We start from the raw sequence: 18,497 nt of genomic DNA, 5'->3' as shown, positions 1-18,497 counted from the left end.
ATTTACTGCATAGTAGTATTGTCATATTAAAGCTCTGGTGACTCACAGGCTCTTCGCAGGATTTACTATGCCAATAGTGGACTTTAATAACTATTATTTAATAAAGAATATTCTCAGTTTCAGGTCAGAATGTCTGTACTTCCTTAGTCTGGATCGCCAAGAAAGATTCTGCGTGTTTCTCCCAGCTCCAATGATTCACTACTGCACCATATGGTCCATCCGATACCGATGCCTGCGCATGGAACAGCACCTCTCTTGTTGCTGTTGTATTCTGCAGTGCAGTTGAAGGCAGCAAAGCGTCTTCATAAAATTTAAAATCTGAAAAATTAAATCCTGTCCAAAACGGGAGCAACCTCAAGTTTGGACTCAACAGTTAACATTTGATTAAATTCTCCAGCAAGTTTATCCAGTGTTCTAGTATGTTTGAATGAAAGACTGAGTTCATAAATGTACGTAGTCTACCCAGCGTAAAGAGAGGTTACTAAGACAGCAGCTTATTTGAGTGTAACAGTATACAAAAGAGAAGGCAGCCGTCTCAATAGTATTAACAGCAGTGAATATTTAGCACAATATACACTACTTATACCTGTTATAGCAATGAGAATGGGTTTAAATGTCCAACGGAGAGTACACTTCCACATTTTATCTGCAAGTGCGGTTCAACGCACTGCTCATATCTCAACAGTATCAGTTGTTTTAGACCATTTTGACAGTCTTCGGAAGTGAAATAGTGGCTGAAGTACAGTTTGTGATTATCAGACACAAGCTAAATTAGTAGAAAGCATGATGTCATTAGTACAAGAGATAACAGAGGGTGTAAATAGGAGCAATGCGGTTCATGAGGAAACAGGCGCAGGTGGTCAATCTGACAGTCAGGCATAAGCGTACGCAACAAATACAACAATAGAAGCAAGCCTAGAATGACAGATGAACATTAATGTCGTGTTTAGTCAATTATTGAATGAAATGAAAAATGAAACGAAAATGGGCAAAGGAAAATAGGTCAGAGAAAGCTAGAAGACGAAACGGAAGCAGGTCGAAACAAAGTCGAGCATAAAACTGCAATCAATCAGAGCAGATTTTAGGCAGTAAATACAGAAGTGGAAGATGGATTAAAACATGAACTGAAAAATCTTAGGCAGGAAGCAGATATCAAAAGTCATGCCACAAAAGAAGAAACGGAATAGCCTATCAGAAAAGGACTTCAGGTGTCATACATGAAGTGGAAGCCTAAATATCTGAGCAGGTTGAGGATACAAAAGATAAGATAAAGGAAGCTATTGAAAAAGAAAAGACTCCCGTTAAAGTAGAAGCGTACAGGAACGATCTACAGCTGTTGAAAGAGTGATCAGTGAGATGGAACAGGGAACTTCAAGGAATGTTCTTATGTGTGAGGTACCACATGAAAACTTTGAATAGCACTGAGAAAAGGCCAAATTTAGCGATCTGGAATGTAAAAGAGGAGGATCAGTGTACCCTGTGGATTTTGTGCAAGGGCTTCGAAGGAACATACAAGTTCAATGAAGTAACCTTAATAAAACAGAAGCAGCTTGCAGTTTAACGATGCAAAATAGCCACCAATGGCCACATAAAGTTCAAAATGAGTGTCGAGCCGTTGATCAGTTTATACAGAAGTTCATTCAACAGTTTTGGTCCCATTAAATACAGGCAAATGTCTTGAGAGAATTTATGCAGAGACCAGGCGATTGGGTAGCGTTTCGGCGTATTGTCAAAGAATGATAAACAACTTTCGCTACACAGAGTTCAAGATCTCTAAATTGAGGAGGAAACTGCCGAATGCTTTCAAGGATCAGTTGCAAGAAGACTAGGAAATAAGTTAGATTACTTGATCAAGTGAGTGAAATGGGCGGAAGCTGACTTCAGAAATAACAAGAGCACCTGAAACAGATATGAATTATATGAATGATTCACAAAGAAACACTGGACATAATGGATGTGGAGGACAAGACAGAGGAGGCCCTAGGAGACAAAACGATAGAGGAAACAACAGAAGAATGGAGGGAGAGGACGATAGAAGAAGGAAAAATGAACATTATAATGCTAAATACAAAGGCGCGCGTCTGTGACGGTCTGCACATAAGCAGATCGAGTCAGGACTATTAAATTGGTAGCTGCCAAGCAAGAAGATAGCAACAAAATAGGAAATTAGATAGTATTATGAAGACTGTTTTAAGGAATTGTCGGAACTAATCCTGCGAAGTTAAGCCAGCAGTGGTCACGCATACAGGGGTGAAGTTATTAGTAACAATGTGGTGGAAAGGGAGAATATTCTAGAATATGACGGTCATACAAAGCAGGGTGACATCACGTGCACATTTGTGACATTAGTAGAAGTCTTTAAACAATTCTGTCATGCAGACAGAACTGACGTCAAACGCAACAAAATTGCGCGAGAGGTTGACTATATGGTACACGGCTGTTGTAGCAACTCACATATAAATCCTTTGGAGTGGGGGGGAATGATTCGCTGAGTGCCAGTGTTTTATTACAATGGTTTTAAACTGCTTGAAAACGTACTAGTTTAAACACATGTCAAAATAACGTAATATATCGTGTAATAGAGTTCTCCCTGTTTTTTTAACAACTGCTTCTTCACACTTTTAGTGAACAAAGTAGTCTATCAGATTTTGGCCGATAACTTTGTAGCGTAGAAAGGTATTCTGTTTCGGTACCCTTTGACGTAAAACGTCACCCTTCTTTGTTACCGAGCGGGGTGGCGCTGTGATTAGCACACTGGACTCCCATTCGGGAGGACTACGGTTCAAACCCGCGTCCGGTCATCCAGATTTAGGTTTTCCGTGATTTCCCTGTATCGCTTCAGGCGGGATGGTTCCTTCGAAAGGGCACGTCTGACTTCCTTCCCCATGCTTCCCTAATCCGATGGGACCGATGACCTTGCTGTTTTGTCCCCTCCACCAAATAAACCAACCTTCTTTGTTATAATGTTTTGACTTTGTCCTTGGCGCCAAAAATGTGCCATGACTGTGAAATGTGACATCCGTGTACTCATAGTAGAAGTTTGTGAACTCAGGTGTGCACTGGTTGCCAACATTTTTGGCAATACTTAACATGCATTAGTTCCATTGGATTTGCCTATGACTATGTGGGATTGTAACTTTATGTACAGCTGGAATTTAGCATAAGGACATTAAATGGTCTTATGGCCATAAGACGTCAAGGAACATGCAACGCGTAGTCAATAACTAACGACGTTATAGTGTGTATGTACTGGTGGAATGTAATTTTTAAGAAATTAATATGAGAAGATACATCTCAGTAAGGGAAAAAGGCAGTCCAAAAGGCGATGATAAGGTAATAACAAGAAACTGAACACACTTTCGGCAGTCAAAGGCACATTTATTATCAATTTCAATGTACACGTAGTGAATTGTATGTTTTTATTGCATACTCTAATAGGCAATGACTTACATGAAATTCATTTTATTTTTGCGACATTTGGTTCTTCACATATTCTATGTACATTTTTATTGCCTCACGGAATACCTTCATGTTCTCTTTAACTTTGGCACTTGAGCCTTCAACCCGAGAAATCCACTGAGCAATGTTTGCATGTTTAGTAGGGTTTATTCCACATTTTGTATTGAACTGAAAAGAAAAATGAAAAACATATTCTTAATACTTTCTATGCCAGCATTCTATAGATAAAAAAAATTGAAGCGTCACTCATCCACCAGTGTCAGCCCAGTTTGCAGGTGAATATAAGTTTAATTTAGTTTTGTTTATGTATTTTTTGTAATATTTGTAATGGTTGTGAATTGTCTAAAGTTTGTATTTATTTTTTATGTTTCATGTACGGAGAGGGCGGCGCAACGAACGGAGACAGCATCTTCATCTTCACTGCCGGGACCAGAGAGAAAATTGCTGGCCACTATACGTCGCGGGTCGACACCCAAAGAGCAACAGAAGATCCTGAAACCGATTTGTTGCGTCGTGCTTCTAAAAATTGAAAATTAAGAATTTGTAATGTTTCTACAACAATGACGTCATAGAAAGTTTAATCATGTTGTAAATGTTCAGTTCTATCTTGTCAAGGCTCAGGTTCACGTCTATATGTAGGAGGATAATAAACTAATGGATGCTACTAAAGTTTAAATACATGTTCCGAAAATTTATTTCTGAAGAATTATGTTACGTAATTTATTTGACAAGATTATTAATTTTTGACAACGTTCGTCGCGAGTTTGAATCTCGAAAGTTTATTCAATGTGGTTCTAATATTTATTAAAGCAGATCACTTGCATTAATATAATTTCTGAGAAGAAACAAACGACATCTAAATTGAAAAAAGTTTGCGCAAACCAATTGGACTGAGTGACGTAATTCTGCGCATACTACTCAAATGATGATGTTTTACAGTTTCGTTCAGGAACCATTCAGAGACAAATTTTAAAAAGGATTTAAATAATTTTGTAGTGTGTTGCAGCTGACGTAGGTGACGAAGTCTGCACATGGTCATATGTCAAAAGAAAACCATTTATACAAAACTTACGTCGTTACACTACACCGTGGCGACCTTATAAACAGGACTTGTGTGCAACTAAAACACACAGGTACGAAACAAAACATCAAGAGTCCTTCGGAAGTCAACGCGAGTTTCGTGTAGCCTTCACCAGCCAGCGGCGACTTCGCGGGTGCGGGCATCTGACGGAGCGCAGCCAAGCAGTACTGTCACGCAGTTATTCCACGAGAAGGCGCATCTGTTGGGCAGCAGCTGAACGCTGCAAACCCCGACAACCTTTTCTCCCTAAACTAACAGGCCCAGTACGTCAGCTGTGGGGCGTTCCTCTGGCTGGTATTAGAGGTATTGCTGAGGGCTTCGCCTGTCTTCGGTGCGACCGGGCGTGGTTGCAGCCAGAGACGTCTCCGGTGTTCGACTCAGCGTCCTGCCGGTTGCGGAAGCGGGGTCGCAGCATCTCAGCGGCTGCATCGACGGCTGTTACTTCTGCAGCCCATAGCAGCACACTGATCATCGAGAACTACAAACTAAAATATTAGTGTCCGGTAAGTCTGTTTTAAGTTGGAAGTGGAGTGTTGTACATAGGGAGTGTGCTTTTAATAGGCTTGTTGATTACAAGTCTGCGTGTGTAACTAGTTAATATCTTACAATAATGTCGGGAAGTGAAATGTCAGACGAAGAGCAATCTATATCCGATAGGAGCATTAGATCCCTTTTTAGGGCGATCGCTAAATTAAAACAGTCTAACGAAGAATCCACTGCTAGATTAAAAGAGGAACTAAAACAGAAATTAAAACAGTCTAACGAAGAATCTACTGCTAGCTTAAAACAGGAATTAAAACAGTCTAACGAAGAATCTACTGCTAGATTAAAACAGTCTAACGTAGAATCTACGGCTAGATTAAAAGAGGAGCTTAAAGGGGAGCTAACAAAATCGACAGACAGGTTACAGGAACATCTTAATGAAATCAGTCGAGAATTAAGTGATAAAATAGAGGCTTCTAAAGTTGAAATGCAAGAAAAACTAGTAGGACTTAGTAATAAGATTGCTGATAATTGTAAAAGGTTAGAAGAACATATCCAGGAATCGCGTGAGGAAAAAGCTCGCATGCGAAATGATATTATTGACTTAACCAAGAGACTAGATAATGTCAATGTCTCAGCTGTAAATGAAGTAGAGAAAAATAACGATAATTTACGAGATGAATTTACTACGCAAACAGAAACTGTTCGTAGAGAATTATTTGAATCTATTAAAGAGGTTTCTACCAAACCTGTAGAGATTTCTTCAATAGATATTGTAGAATTAGAGATATTAACTCATCGAGTAGAAAAAGATCATACTGAAATAGAAAACATGAAAATTTTAATCACCGAAATATGCAGTAACCTTGAGACTTCCAAAGATAATAACATTGACGAAGGTACAGAGCGTTCACATCGTGAACACAGTGAAGAATCGATATTAGCTAACCGTGTATCCAATACAGAAATGCGAACACAGGAAATTACTAAACTGTTATCGGAATTAGATAATAATGAAAACATTTCAAGTAGTAGAAGTAATAACGTAATCAGAGACAACAGTCGCATCATGTTTGCTAGCTCGGACGACAACAATACAAATAAAAAAATCACGGCAAGCAAATTCGACGCAACTCCGTCTCTGTAATCTAAATAAATTCCAACTACTTCTCTCGCAGAAAGTTGGGATGATATAACGACAAATTTAAAACGTAGCAAGTCGATTTCCTGTATTCAAACCAGGAGGCGAACTTCACCCTATAATCTTGATAAAAGCTTTTCAAACTTCACTATCTCCCAAAATGGAGTAATGAAAAACGGATTCAATTTGTAATAGGACATTTAGAAGCAGAAGCTGTGGAATGGGCAGTACTGCATAGAACTGAATTTAGGGACTGGGATGATTTTGTTAAGCAGTTTAAACAAAATTATTGGTCAAGAGGAAAACAACAACACTTAATTTTAGAGTTGTTAGACCCTCCTCCTTATTCTAAACGGTGGAGAGGTTATAGGAATTATTTCGAATGGCATTTAAACCGTGCTAAATTAATTTAAGATCCAATTATTGAAAGTCATCTAATTCGAGTCCTAATTAGTAGGTTACCGTATTATGTAAAGAAACGAAAAATGTTATTCTACGAATTGTCCACCCGAACGAGAAAAGGAAGACCTTGTATTAGTACGATCTCATCCTAAAAGTTCGAAGATCAATAAGGAATGTAGAAAATTCTTCTTTATCTTTGAAGGTCCGTATGTTGTTCATAAGAGTGTACATTCATATGGAACCTTCATCAGGTGTAATTAAAGGATTATATAGTGTTGATCAAATGAAACCCTTCATTCCTAAATAAGTTAATATTTAGTATATGTTACATACGGAAGAGCGTTCATAGTTTATTCATGTGAAGTTTTGCGTGATAGTTACGTGTTATTTTAAAGAAATAACAGAAAGTTTAAAGAAGTGTTCTACAATAATCTACCGGTACTTCAGAAAGAGAAAGATAACCAAAAGGGGATTTATATGGAAGAAACTTTGTTATTAGGTCAGAAGGAATTTTGTATATTTTATATTTACTCGGATAGTAGGAACCAAAGGGGATGGTTAATAATTTAGGGACCTTGAGCGTCCAGAGCTGAATGGCTCACGAGAACATAGAAGAGCGCCTTTAATAGAGATTTGTAATAGTGTTAATATATAACACACCAAACGGGGCTCTCTCGCTTGTTTCTCCTAAATAAATTGCCATTACCCAACAAAGAGTCCGAAGGTAAAGAAGCCGTGCCAAGATTCTAAAGAAAGTTTTGCTTGATTTCTTCTTGACCTCAGGCATAAATAAAGCATTAGGGAAAAGAATGACGTAAAGTAAATAGTACTATTAGTTATTGTGAGAAACTTATTAGTAATGTATATTTTGGAAAGAATAACTCTAGTAAATGAATAAAACTGAAACTAACCTATCACAATTTGAACGCTCTGTCCTAATGTAACAACGTTAAAGAAAGTACTAAATTATTATTTACTAGCAACTATTAAATGAAAAGGAGTAATCTCCATATATTCGGTTATGAATTACCATAATAGCACAATTAAAAGTAAATGACTAATAGTCACAACACTATCTTCATAAAAGGATTGAATCTATCTAAGAGCAAGGATTTTAGATTAGAAAATGGGAGAAAAATGTATAATATTAACAGTTATATACTGTATATAGAAGAAGTTTTATTTTCGGTTAAAACCTGACAAACTGAGCTTGTGGGTGGGATATGTAGTGGGACGCGAAATTGAAGCATCACTCATCCACCAGTGTCAGCCCAGTTTGCAGGTGAATATAAGTTTAATTTAGTTTTGTTTATGTAATTTTTGTAATATTTGTAATGGTTGTGAATTGTCTAAAGTTTTGTATTTATTTTTTATGTTTCATGTACGGAGAGGGCGGCGCAACGAACGGAGACAGCATCTTCATCTTCACTGCCGGGACCAGAGAGAAAATTGCTGGCCACTATACGTCGCGGGTCGACACCCAAAGAGCAACAGAAGATCCTGAAACCGATTTGTTGCGTCGTGCTTCTAAAAATTGAAAATTAAGAATTTGTAATGTTTCTACAACAATGACGTCATAGAAAGTTTAATCATGTTGTAAATGTTCAGTTCTATCTTGTCAAGGCTCAGGTTCACGTCTATATGTAGGAGGATAATAAACTAATGGATGCTACTAAAGTTTAAATACATGTTCCGAAATTTTATTTCTGAAGAATTATGTTACGTAATTTATTTGACAAGATTATTAATTTTTGACGACGTTCGTCGCGAGTTTGAATCTCGAAAGTTTATTCAATGTGGTTCTAATATTTATTAAAGCAGATCACTTGCATTAATATAATTTCTGAGAAGAAACAAACGACATCTAAATTGAAAAAAGTTTGCGCAAACCAATTGGACTGAGTGACGTAATTCTGCGCATACTACTCAAATGATGATGTTTTACAGTTTCGTTCAGGAACCATTCAGAGACAAATTTTAAAAAAGGATTTAAATAATTTTGAAGTGTGTTGTAACTGACGTAGGTGACGAAGTCTGCACATGGTCATACGTCAAAAGAAAACCATTTATACAAAACTTGCGTCGTTACACTACAGAATTCAAAGTTATTAATTTCTTGTGAAGAAAAATTGTTTGCCTAAGCAAATTGACCTACGGAATACAGAGCTGCTTTAACACTCCATTGTTTTCGCAACCTCGTAAGTGAGTGAAGAAAATTGTGAAAGAAAATTTATAAAAATATAGTATAAAAAGTGTAAAAGTCATTGCTATAATATCTTTTTTGTTAAACTTGGTATGTGAAAAGGAAGAAAAATTTTGTAGCACAGTATTTCCAGTTACTTAAGAAACCCTCCTCAAAACACACACACACACACACACACACACACACACACACACAAAGCACTGACAAAATTTATGGCACCCTGTCGCCATTGCAGTGCTCACATACATATCGGTGATCACGGACCCTGAATATCATACGCCGATTTTACAGTGTTTCTCGACAGATAGCGATTTGTGCACTTTGGATCCAGTTCTCAAGGATACCTCACTGCTGAAGGCCCTTCTACAGTTCATCCTCCCATCGTTTACTGCGTCTCCCAATAGGACGAGTTCCATCAGGTTTTCCCGCAAACACAGCTTTAATCCGGCATGTTTCTGGCCTCTTGCCGTGCGTGCTGCCCAGGCTTATTTCCACATTTTCATTTTCTGTGCGATTTAGATTGTTTCATTAGGTCATTCAATTGCTGCTTCTTTTTACGTCTCCACACTGTTCTCTTCAGACTGGTGCAAAGATATTTTCCGTTCAAAGATCAGCAGGTTCTCCTCCCTTTTCTTTTGTGGTGCTTAATGTGTGCCATACAACAACACTGGTACTATCACTATATTATAGGCTTTAAGTTTGCGCTCAACTGAAAAATGTTTTCATGAATGTATCCACTTAAGACTGAAAGAAGGTTTTAGACCCATTAGCAATACATTGATGAATTGTTTTAGATTATTATGCCTGATGAACTAGGTGCGAGGTATTTCAAACCTTCCACTCTTGTTGTATTCCATATTCTAACCTGTAATGGGACATTAATATGGGTTTCTCTGGATACATATTTCACTTCAGTCTTCTCCATATTAATCCTCATACCAGTCTTTTCTAAGTTCTCTAAGTTTTCTGCCATCTCTCCCTCCGACTCCGCCATGGCTGCACTGTCATCTGCATATCCCAATAGCTGTATTCTTCCATTCAGCTTATCTTCCTTTACCTTCTCTGTTTAATTCCTGAGTTACTTTCTCCAGAGCTAAAGTAAAAAGCAATGGTGAAATGGGATCACCTTGTCTGACTTCTTTTCTCATGCCAAGTTCCCTGGATCTCTCCCCCTCGTATTTCACCTTGGTTCTTGCCTCTGCTGCACACACCTTCACGAAGTTAAATAAATTCCTTGGCGTGGGAAGCTTCCTCAGGATGTTGTACGTAATTAATCTATGTATACTATCATACACCTTCGAGAAATCTACAAATGTTTTCAGGAACCGATCTTTGAATTCGCGGCACTTCTCCTCTGTTATCACATGGTGAAAATTTGATCTATGTTTACCTTCCTACCCGAAGCCCTGCATGGCACTCTTGAAAGTTGGCTAGCGGCAGAGATAGCGCCAAAGAGTATTATCTCGCCGCCTCCACTGGCAGTGCTTGTCGAGAACTCGTAGTAGTCAGTGCTTGCTGAGATGTCGTAGTGAAGAGTTCTTGTCGAGGAGTCGTGGTGGAGAGTGCTTGTTGAGATGTGGTAGTAGCGAGTCGGTGTTGAGATGTTGCAGTAGTGAGTGCTTGTTCCATGTTTCATGCAGTTGTTTGATGGGATAGACAGCAGATGTTGTTCTAATGGAGATATTGTAATGATCAGAGTGCTTTTCGTCAATATATATCAAGGTAAAAAAAAAATATTTTTCCTTTTCTTTTTATTATTTCAATGTCTTAAATAATGCGTCATTACGGGTTCAGTCAACAAAGCATCTGGCTTGTGTTCTTGTATTAGAGTGTAATTCTGGTTTTCTTGCGCAATTATAGTATTTCTATTTTTTTAATTACTTCAGTATAAATGCTATTTAAAATTTCTTGTCTTATTGAAGAAGAACCGTGCCAGATGTGTACATTGAATCACACTTCCACACACAGAACAATTACACTTGTGTTTTGGTTTCGTAGGTTTTATAGTTGCTGGGGACTTAATTAATTAATTAATTGTGTTAACGAAAATTTTCTTTCATTCCTTGTTGTTATTCTATGCAGTCAGATTGCGTACTAAAACTAGTCAGGGCCAACCGTTTACGAGACTTCGTAATGGGACAGTCAGCTACTAAAAAATTAAAAAATTATTTGCATAATATATAATTAAGCCCCCATGCACGTGGCGACCCTGCCAAGATCGTCCCTTGGAATTCTTCTGATTGTAAAAATAGTAGACAGTAGTATTGTTGTAGTACTTTGTAGTTTAGTAATTGTAGTCTATTTTGCATGTGTAGATTTGGTAATTGTCATTCTTCTAATGGTATTTTTTTTTTCAGAATTTAATTTTGTTGTCTTGTATACGCATTTGACAATTTAGTGCAATTATTTCAATTGTTCGTTAATCGTGTTTGAGGGAAACATTTCGTGTGAATGATATTGTTGGAGATAAAGAGTCATTGTGTGTAATTTTCGTACAGTGACGAGTTTTGTATGTTTTGTAAATGATTACGCGATCGATGAAAAAGGTAAAATGATGGATAGTCAGAATGACGACATTGTTGACATGGCGAACTCGCCAACACAGGACAACAGTATGATGAATAATGGAGTTGAAAACAATTTAATAAGCAGAGAAAATAGTCCAGAAACAGTTCAAAATTTTTCACAATAAAAAAATTTTCAGAATACGAGATTAACGACAGAAGATATGGAGCAGTTGATGAGTGCAATATTAAATTTGGGATTTGAATTAAAAACACGGTTAGACACACTGGGATCACGGATGGAAGCAATGATAACACGGTTAGGCTCACAAATAGGAACATGTAAAACCGAGATGGAAACAATGGAAACACAGTTATGCTCACGAATAGGGACATGTTTCAAAAACATGAAAGATGAATCAAAGAAAGAAATTAGAGAAGAAGTACAACCGATTTTGAATGCTCACAATAATAGTTTAATTTCATCAGAAATTAGACAAGAGGAACAGGACAGAGAACAGGAAGAAAAGGATCGCGTGATAGTACAAAAATTTTCAGAGTTAAATTTACAACGTGCACACGATAAGGAATAAATATTTGAGAGAATCGAGGAATCCATACCAAATGACAGATTAAATAACCTAACACAACAGTATGAACAGGTAACTACTAAATGTGACAATACCGGAACCCGAGTCGCAACACTTACGGAAGACGTAAATAAACAGAAAGAACAATTAAGTGATTTATCGGAAAGAGTGGAGGAGTTTTCAGATAAATTGACAAATCTTAGTTTACATGGGGACAGAGATTCAGATGATACAGCTCCATTACCATTTGCAGAAACCGAAGAGTATCAGAATATAAATAAGCATGTTCAAAATCAGGGAAAATTTAATAAACGCGTTAAAAGGGAATTTGAAGCATTACAAAAGTAAGTCAAACAAATTGAAGGCGAAATCGTAGGAAAAGACAGCAAAAGAAATTTGGAATCACAGATAGCAGAGGGCTTTGAAGAAAATAATTTATTTCATTTACGGGATGCAACAAGAGAGCGCCAGGCGTGCGAACTTGACAATAATCAACATTCGGACTGGGACAGATGCGGTAGGTCTTTGTCGCCACGAGGCGAAAACTTTGACTATAAACACTTTTTGACTGTTCGGAAATTTAAGATCTTTCGTAATTCTAAGAATGACATACATCCATGTTTATGGTTAGATCAATTTATGTACGCACTTCCACCAAATTGGCCACTAAGTCACAAACTGGAATTTATGTGCGGCAATTAATGTCCTCAGGGGATTCACTACACTAAGTGAATATGTGCCGTAGCGTGCATAGGGCCCCGAGCTGTAGTGGTGCTATTTCCCCTTTAATTTTCTGCACCGCTGCCTACTCTTTTACTATTCTTTGCATCTGTCAAAACAACTCTTCGACTATCAATCTATCTAGAGAATCGTTAAAGAATAACCGGATATGACTAATTTACCCAAAAGTGATTTCGGAAACTACCGTTTGGACTTACTGTACCTTCAGCAGCATTCATTCGTAGTTTAAACGAAATTTTGCCTGTTTATCGTCGTAACAATATTACTTCATATGTTGACGATATTCTTATTGCTAAACGTTCTTGGAATGAGCACAACAAAATTTTGGATTCATTATTACGTATCTTTGCAAGAGTTGGCATTACAGTGAACTTGGAAAAATTTGAATTTGGTCGTTCTCAGGTGAAATTTCTCGGTCACATTATTTCTACAGAAGGTATTCTTCCTGATCCAGAGAAATTAGATGCTATTCGTAACTATGCTGTTCCTACCATTAAACGTGATGTTCGTAGTTTCCTTGGTGCCTGTAATTTTCTTAGCCGCTTTGTTAGATTGGACGATTTGGCCACACCTCGTTTATGTGAACTATCTGGAAAGAAATCTAATTGGTGTTGGGATGAGGAAGCTCAGTCAGAATTTGAACAACTTCGTGATGCTTTAGTTGCTGCTCCACTTCTTTCACATCCGGATTTATATAAAGATTTTTGTTTGGCGACAGACTCATCATACAAAGGCCCAGGTGCACACTTATTTCAAGAGTTAGAAGAAAACGGCGTTGTAGTACAGAAAACTATTGCATTTGGAAGTCGTGTTCTCTCTAAATCAGAAAAGAATTATTCGATTATGGAACTTGAAGCCTTGGCTGTTGTTTGGGCTTTCACAAAATTTCGCACATTTTTGTTTGGCAGACATACTAAGGTTTACACCGATCATCGAGCTCTGGAATTTCTTATGTCGACAAAATTAACTCAGGAAGATTGTCACGATGGGCGCTGTACCTACAGGAATTTGACTTTAGTATTGTTTACATACAGGGTTCTTCAAATATTATTGCTGATGCTTTATCACGTGCACCTATGGGTTTGAAACAAAGTGTTGAGGAGGACTGCAAAGAAAACAATTATTGTTTGATGTATATTCAAGGTGTTGCGTTTGAGAATTTTATTTCTTCTTCGCTCCAGGACATCGCTAAGGAGCAAAATAAGGATCCAATCTGGAAGGACATTAAGGAGAAGTGGAGGAGAAAGGAAAGCGTAGCGATTAGACAGCATTATTTAGTTCGCAATGATATTCTTTTTAAACGAAAATCGGTCGACAACTCTGTTTGGTTAGTTTGTATTCCTGATGAGTGGGTCAATAAATTGATTTGTTACACACATTTCAGTTATGCACACTTTGGTCCCAGAAAATGCTTTCATAAATTACGAGAAAATTGCTACTTCAGTAGTATGGAAAAACGTATTCGATCTGTTCTTGCCAAATGCAAATTATGTCAAAAGGGTAAGCCACCAACTATTTCTCACAACTTCTATCATTCCAGCGAAATTAAAGGACATGGCTGCAGTCGATTTGTTCGGTCCAGTGGTTCATTCTACTAATGGTTTTGCGTACATTTTCGTAGCAGTGGAATTGACATCAAAATATGTGTTTTACACCTTTACGCAAAGCAACAGCTCATTCAGTATCTAATGCTTTCATCAAACATTTTCTTAAAGAAGTGGTTCATGTTGATAAGGTTATATCAGATAATGGATCACAGTTTCGCTCTAAAATTTGGCTTCGTACTCTACGGCGTCGTAAGATTAAACCAATTTTCATTTCACTTTTTCACCCTCAATCTAACGCTTCAGAGAGATGGATGAAGGAAATCAATAAATTGTGTCGTCTTTATTGTCATGAGAATCACAGAACTTGGGATCAGTATCTTCATATTTTTCAAAACATTCTGAATGAACTTCCTAATGACTCAACTTCTTTACCGCCTATACTGATATTAAAAAACAAAGCACCGACAAATCGCATTTCTGAAATCGTTCCTTTTCCGCCTTCACGGAAACTGCGGCATTCTGAAGTTGTCAACCTGGCTCTACGAAATATTGCATCTGCGGCTGCTAGAAGAGAGAAATCAGCTAAGCATCTTGGTCGTTTAAAAATCTTGTCAGTTGGTCAAAAGGTGTTAATTAAGTCTCATCGTTTGTCTCACAAAGGAAAGGGCTTGTGTCTCAAATTTTTTCTGCTTTATAACAGTCCATATAGAATTCGCAAAATTATTCATGATAACACTGTCGAAGTAGAAACTCTTAAATCTCGGCGCTCTAAGGGAATACATCATATATGTAACGTTAAAATTTTTGTGGAATGACATACTTTTGAGAAACTAACAGCTACATGTAAACATGCAGAGAATACAAGGATACCGCGCTGTGTTTTGGCGGCGGCACATACTCAAAGCAACAGTCAAGTCTGCGCGCCGCACAAGGCAGTCGTTGACCGCAAACAATTACTTCCTACGTCACGCGCCTACAGCTGATCGAGCGCTCAGTGCGAATGCACTGACAGCCGTAAACAAATACACAGTCTAAATTCTCCGAATAAATCCAGTATAAAGCTATAGTGACTTGATAAATTATGTTATTAACGTTCAGTATTTTTCAGGATACGGTTCTATAAAATATTTAAGAACTTCAGGTAAATTCTCTGTGTGTCGGACGTTATGAGGATTTGCTATCGAGAAAATTTCAGGAAGAATGTAATTTCGAAGAAGAAACTAATAAACCAAAAAGGTAGCTATTAATTGAGTTCATTTTTCAGATAACATATTTCCACTTAGGTACGTACTTTAGACGTAATTTGCTGCTCGCGATTACGTGATTCAGACTTTGTGCTAAATTTCATGTTCTATGAATTTACTTGTGAAGCGACGTGCTTGCGTACATTAACTGATTTGACAATGATTGATTAATGAACAGTGTTATTACTTGCTTGTATTATGCATCGCTTGGCTGCGATGCTTTTTCACTGATGTCATATTTTTTTATTATGTGCCTGCTGTGCTTATTTATTTAAATTATAATTGTCACCTGATTAGTTGTGCTGATATGTATGTAAGTTATACTTTGTGATTTATCTGCTTGCGCCTTCATGTTTACTTATGAAGATGACATATGAATATTTATTTGCTTATGCTGATATGATGCTAATGACTTGTTTATTACATAAGATATATGTTTGCTGCTGTGCGTATGGATTGCATATTCATACTTTCTGTTTGTTGTCATAACTACTATTTAATTTGGTATATAGAAATGCTGATATACTGTGTACAAACATAGAGTTTAGGTCACACTATGGTATTAATTATAGATTGTTCGGTTGGCAGAGCTTCGTTGTAAGAATTGTGCTGCATCCACTTGTTGACATTCTGTTCTCCACTGGTATATTTACTCGCTATTGCATGTTATGCTTACGCTCAGTGCCTTATATTTTTAAGATAAGAAAATGAACTGCTATAATTCGACGAACGACATTAGTACAAGAAACTTCATAGAAGTCACATGAGCTGGAGGTTTTATGGAAGCTGTAGAAATTTATGCTAATGGGAAGGAAGCTAACGACATGACATACCAACACTAGGGTTAGACCATTGACAGTTATTACACTGCATTCTTCGTGAGCAAATGAAATAGCAAGTGACACTTGACACAAAAAATACTCCACATGTTTGCTTCGACCACGATTCTTGAAGTGGTGTACACACTGTGAAATATTATGATCATTCACACTCCGTAATCGTACTTAATTACTGAGAGTTACTCGAACTAAAGGCTGTTAGAGGTCATGTATGCATTTCTTTTGTTTAATGATGGACAAGGTAACCGAAATGTATTTTATAATTCATAATGAGTAGAAGATTTGGCTCAGGTGGACTACACAGAGGTTGTGTGTGGACAATGTGTCTTCGGATTGTATGGGATGATGAACTGAAGTTTGCACTAGGATTTTATCTGTACTTGTTCGAGGAGACTGACTAGAGGAAAGAGTTCTTATGGAAGTGAAATGATATTGGTAATAAGGTTTATATGAATCGACGTATTGAAGAGGTATTATTGAGGTATTGAGATTATGTGAAGTTGATGATTATTGGAGTTTTGGTGGACAAGAGGTAAGGTAAATGATATTGATGATGAGGTTTATATGTATCGACGTAAGAGGTATTATTGAAGTATTGAGATTATGTAATGCTGATGATTATTGGAGTTTTGGTGGATAAGAGGTAAAGTAAGTGAGGAGCATATTTTTTTTGTTGGTTTATATGGAACAAGGAGGATGAAGATGGCAGACTAGAACACTAAAGTGGAAGGAAGATTGTCTACACACACTTTGTTAAACCAATAAGCAGTACATTTAATTTTTTTATTTTTTTTTTATTTTTTTTTTTTATTTTATTTTTTTTTTTTTTTTTGAGAGAGGAAGTAATTGCATATCTTGGCTCACTGACAGTTGTTCAGCAACTGTACATTTTGATCTGGCTTGGCAAACATTGGTCTTGACATGATGACTATGACGTTGACTAACTATTATTGACTGTTATACATTGCTGCCACTACTACTTGATACACATGATGAACATCGAATTTTGACAGAATTGCATTTACACAGTTAACACTATTCAATTACACAGTAGTACTTAATGTGGATGAAAGATGAGTGAATGTGTTTTGTGTGTTTTCCCTTCCTAATCTCAGAAAAGTGGTACCGACTTATCTCCTAAATATTATTTTACTTGCTTGTTGTGGCTTGCACTGACACCAATAAATAGTATAGGTTTACTGATATTTGTTTATTTGTAATAGTTAATATGACAATTATCTGATATGATTTGTGTGTTTGTTATAATTTGTATGTTTAGTGTAAGAGCATTGAGAATAATTTTGTAAAAGCAATTGTGTGTGCATTCAAACTATTGTTCATGCCTGAACTGCCTGATTAGTGATAGTGAATATTATGGACTGCTGTCTGCACCTGCTCAACATTGCTGGGTGCCACTAATGGAACTGCTTCTACTGAAATAATGTCACTTGTTGCTGTCTGCACCTGCTCAACATTGCTGGGTGCCACTAATGGAACTTTTTCTGCTGAATAATGTCACTTGTTGGTGTCTGCACCTGTTCAACATTGCTGGGTGCCACTGATGGACTGCTTCTAGTGAAATAATGTCACTTGTTGGTGTCTGCACCTGTCAACATTACTGGGTGCCACTGATGGACTGCTTCTACTGAGATGATGTCACTTGTTGGTGTCTGCACTTGTTCAACATTGCTGGGTGCCACAGATGGAACTGCTTCTACTGAAATGAAGTCACTTGTTGGTGTCTGCACCTGTTCAACATTGCTGGGTGCCACTGATGGAACTGCTTCTACTGAGATAATGTCACTTGTTGGTGTCTGCACCTGTTCAACATTGCTGGGTGCAACTGATGGAACTGCTTCTATTGAAATGATGTCACTTGTCGGTGTCTGCACCTGTTCAACATTGCTGGGTTCCACTGATGGACTGCTTCTACTGAGATAATGTCACTTGTTGGTGTCTGCACCTGTTCAACAATGCTGGGTGCCACTAATGGAACTGCTTCTACTGACATAATGTCACTTGTTGGTGTCTGCACCTGTTCAACATTACTGGGTGCCACTGATGGAACTGCTTCTACTAAAATGATGTCACTTGTTGGTATTTGCACCTGTTGACTATTGCTGGGTGCTACTGCTGGAACTATCAACAACTTTTTTTTTTTTATCATTGAAAGCATTTTATGTGAACATTTGTATAAACTGATTTTTTGTGTAAAGTCACATGTAAGAAAGAATTTGTATTGCTTACTGTATTTTATATATTA

General features: G+C 37.4%; 1 protein-coding gene across 1 annotated transcript in view; it reads right to left on the bottom strand.

Moving 5' to 3' along the window:
* Window positions 1–3,357: 3,357 nt before the first annotated feature.
* Window positions 3,358–18,497, bottom strand: part of LOC124595767 (glutathione S-transferase D5-like) — a 65,504-nt gene continuing 50,364 nt past the window's right edge. Inside the window, exon 6 of the mRNA XM_047134647.1 lies at window positions 3,358–3,627. Coding sequence (XP_046990603.1) covers window positions 3,463–3,627 — 165 coding nt within the window. The 3' untranslated portion in view covers window positions 3,358–3,462. The remainder of the gene's footprint in view (window positions 3,628–18,497) is intronic.

The sequence above is a fragment of the Schistocerca americana genome, chromosome 2 (assembly GCF_021461395.2).
Source record: "Schistocerca americana isolate TAMUIC-IGC-003095 chromosome 2, iqSchAmer2.1, whole genome shotgun sequence".
Lineage (NCBI taxonomy): Eukaryota > Metazoa > Arthropoda > Insecta > Orthoptera > Acrididae > Schistocerca > Schistocerca americana.
This window is presented reverse-complemented; position numbering and strand designations above follow the sequence as displayed.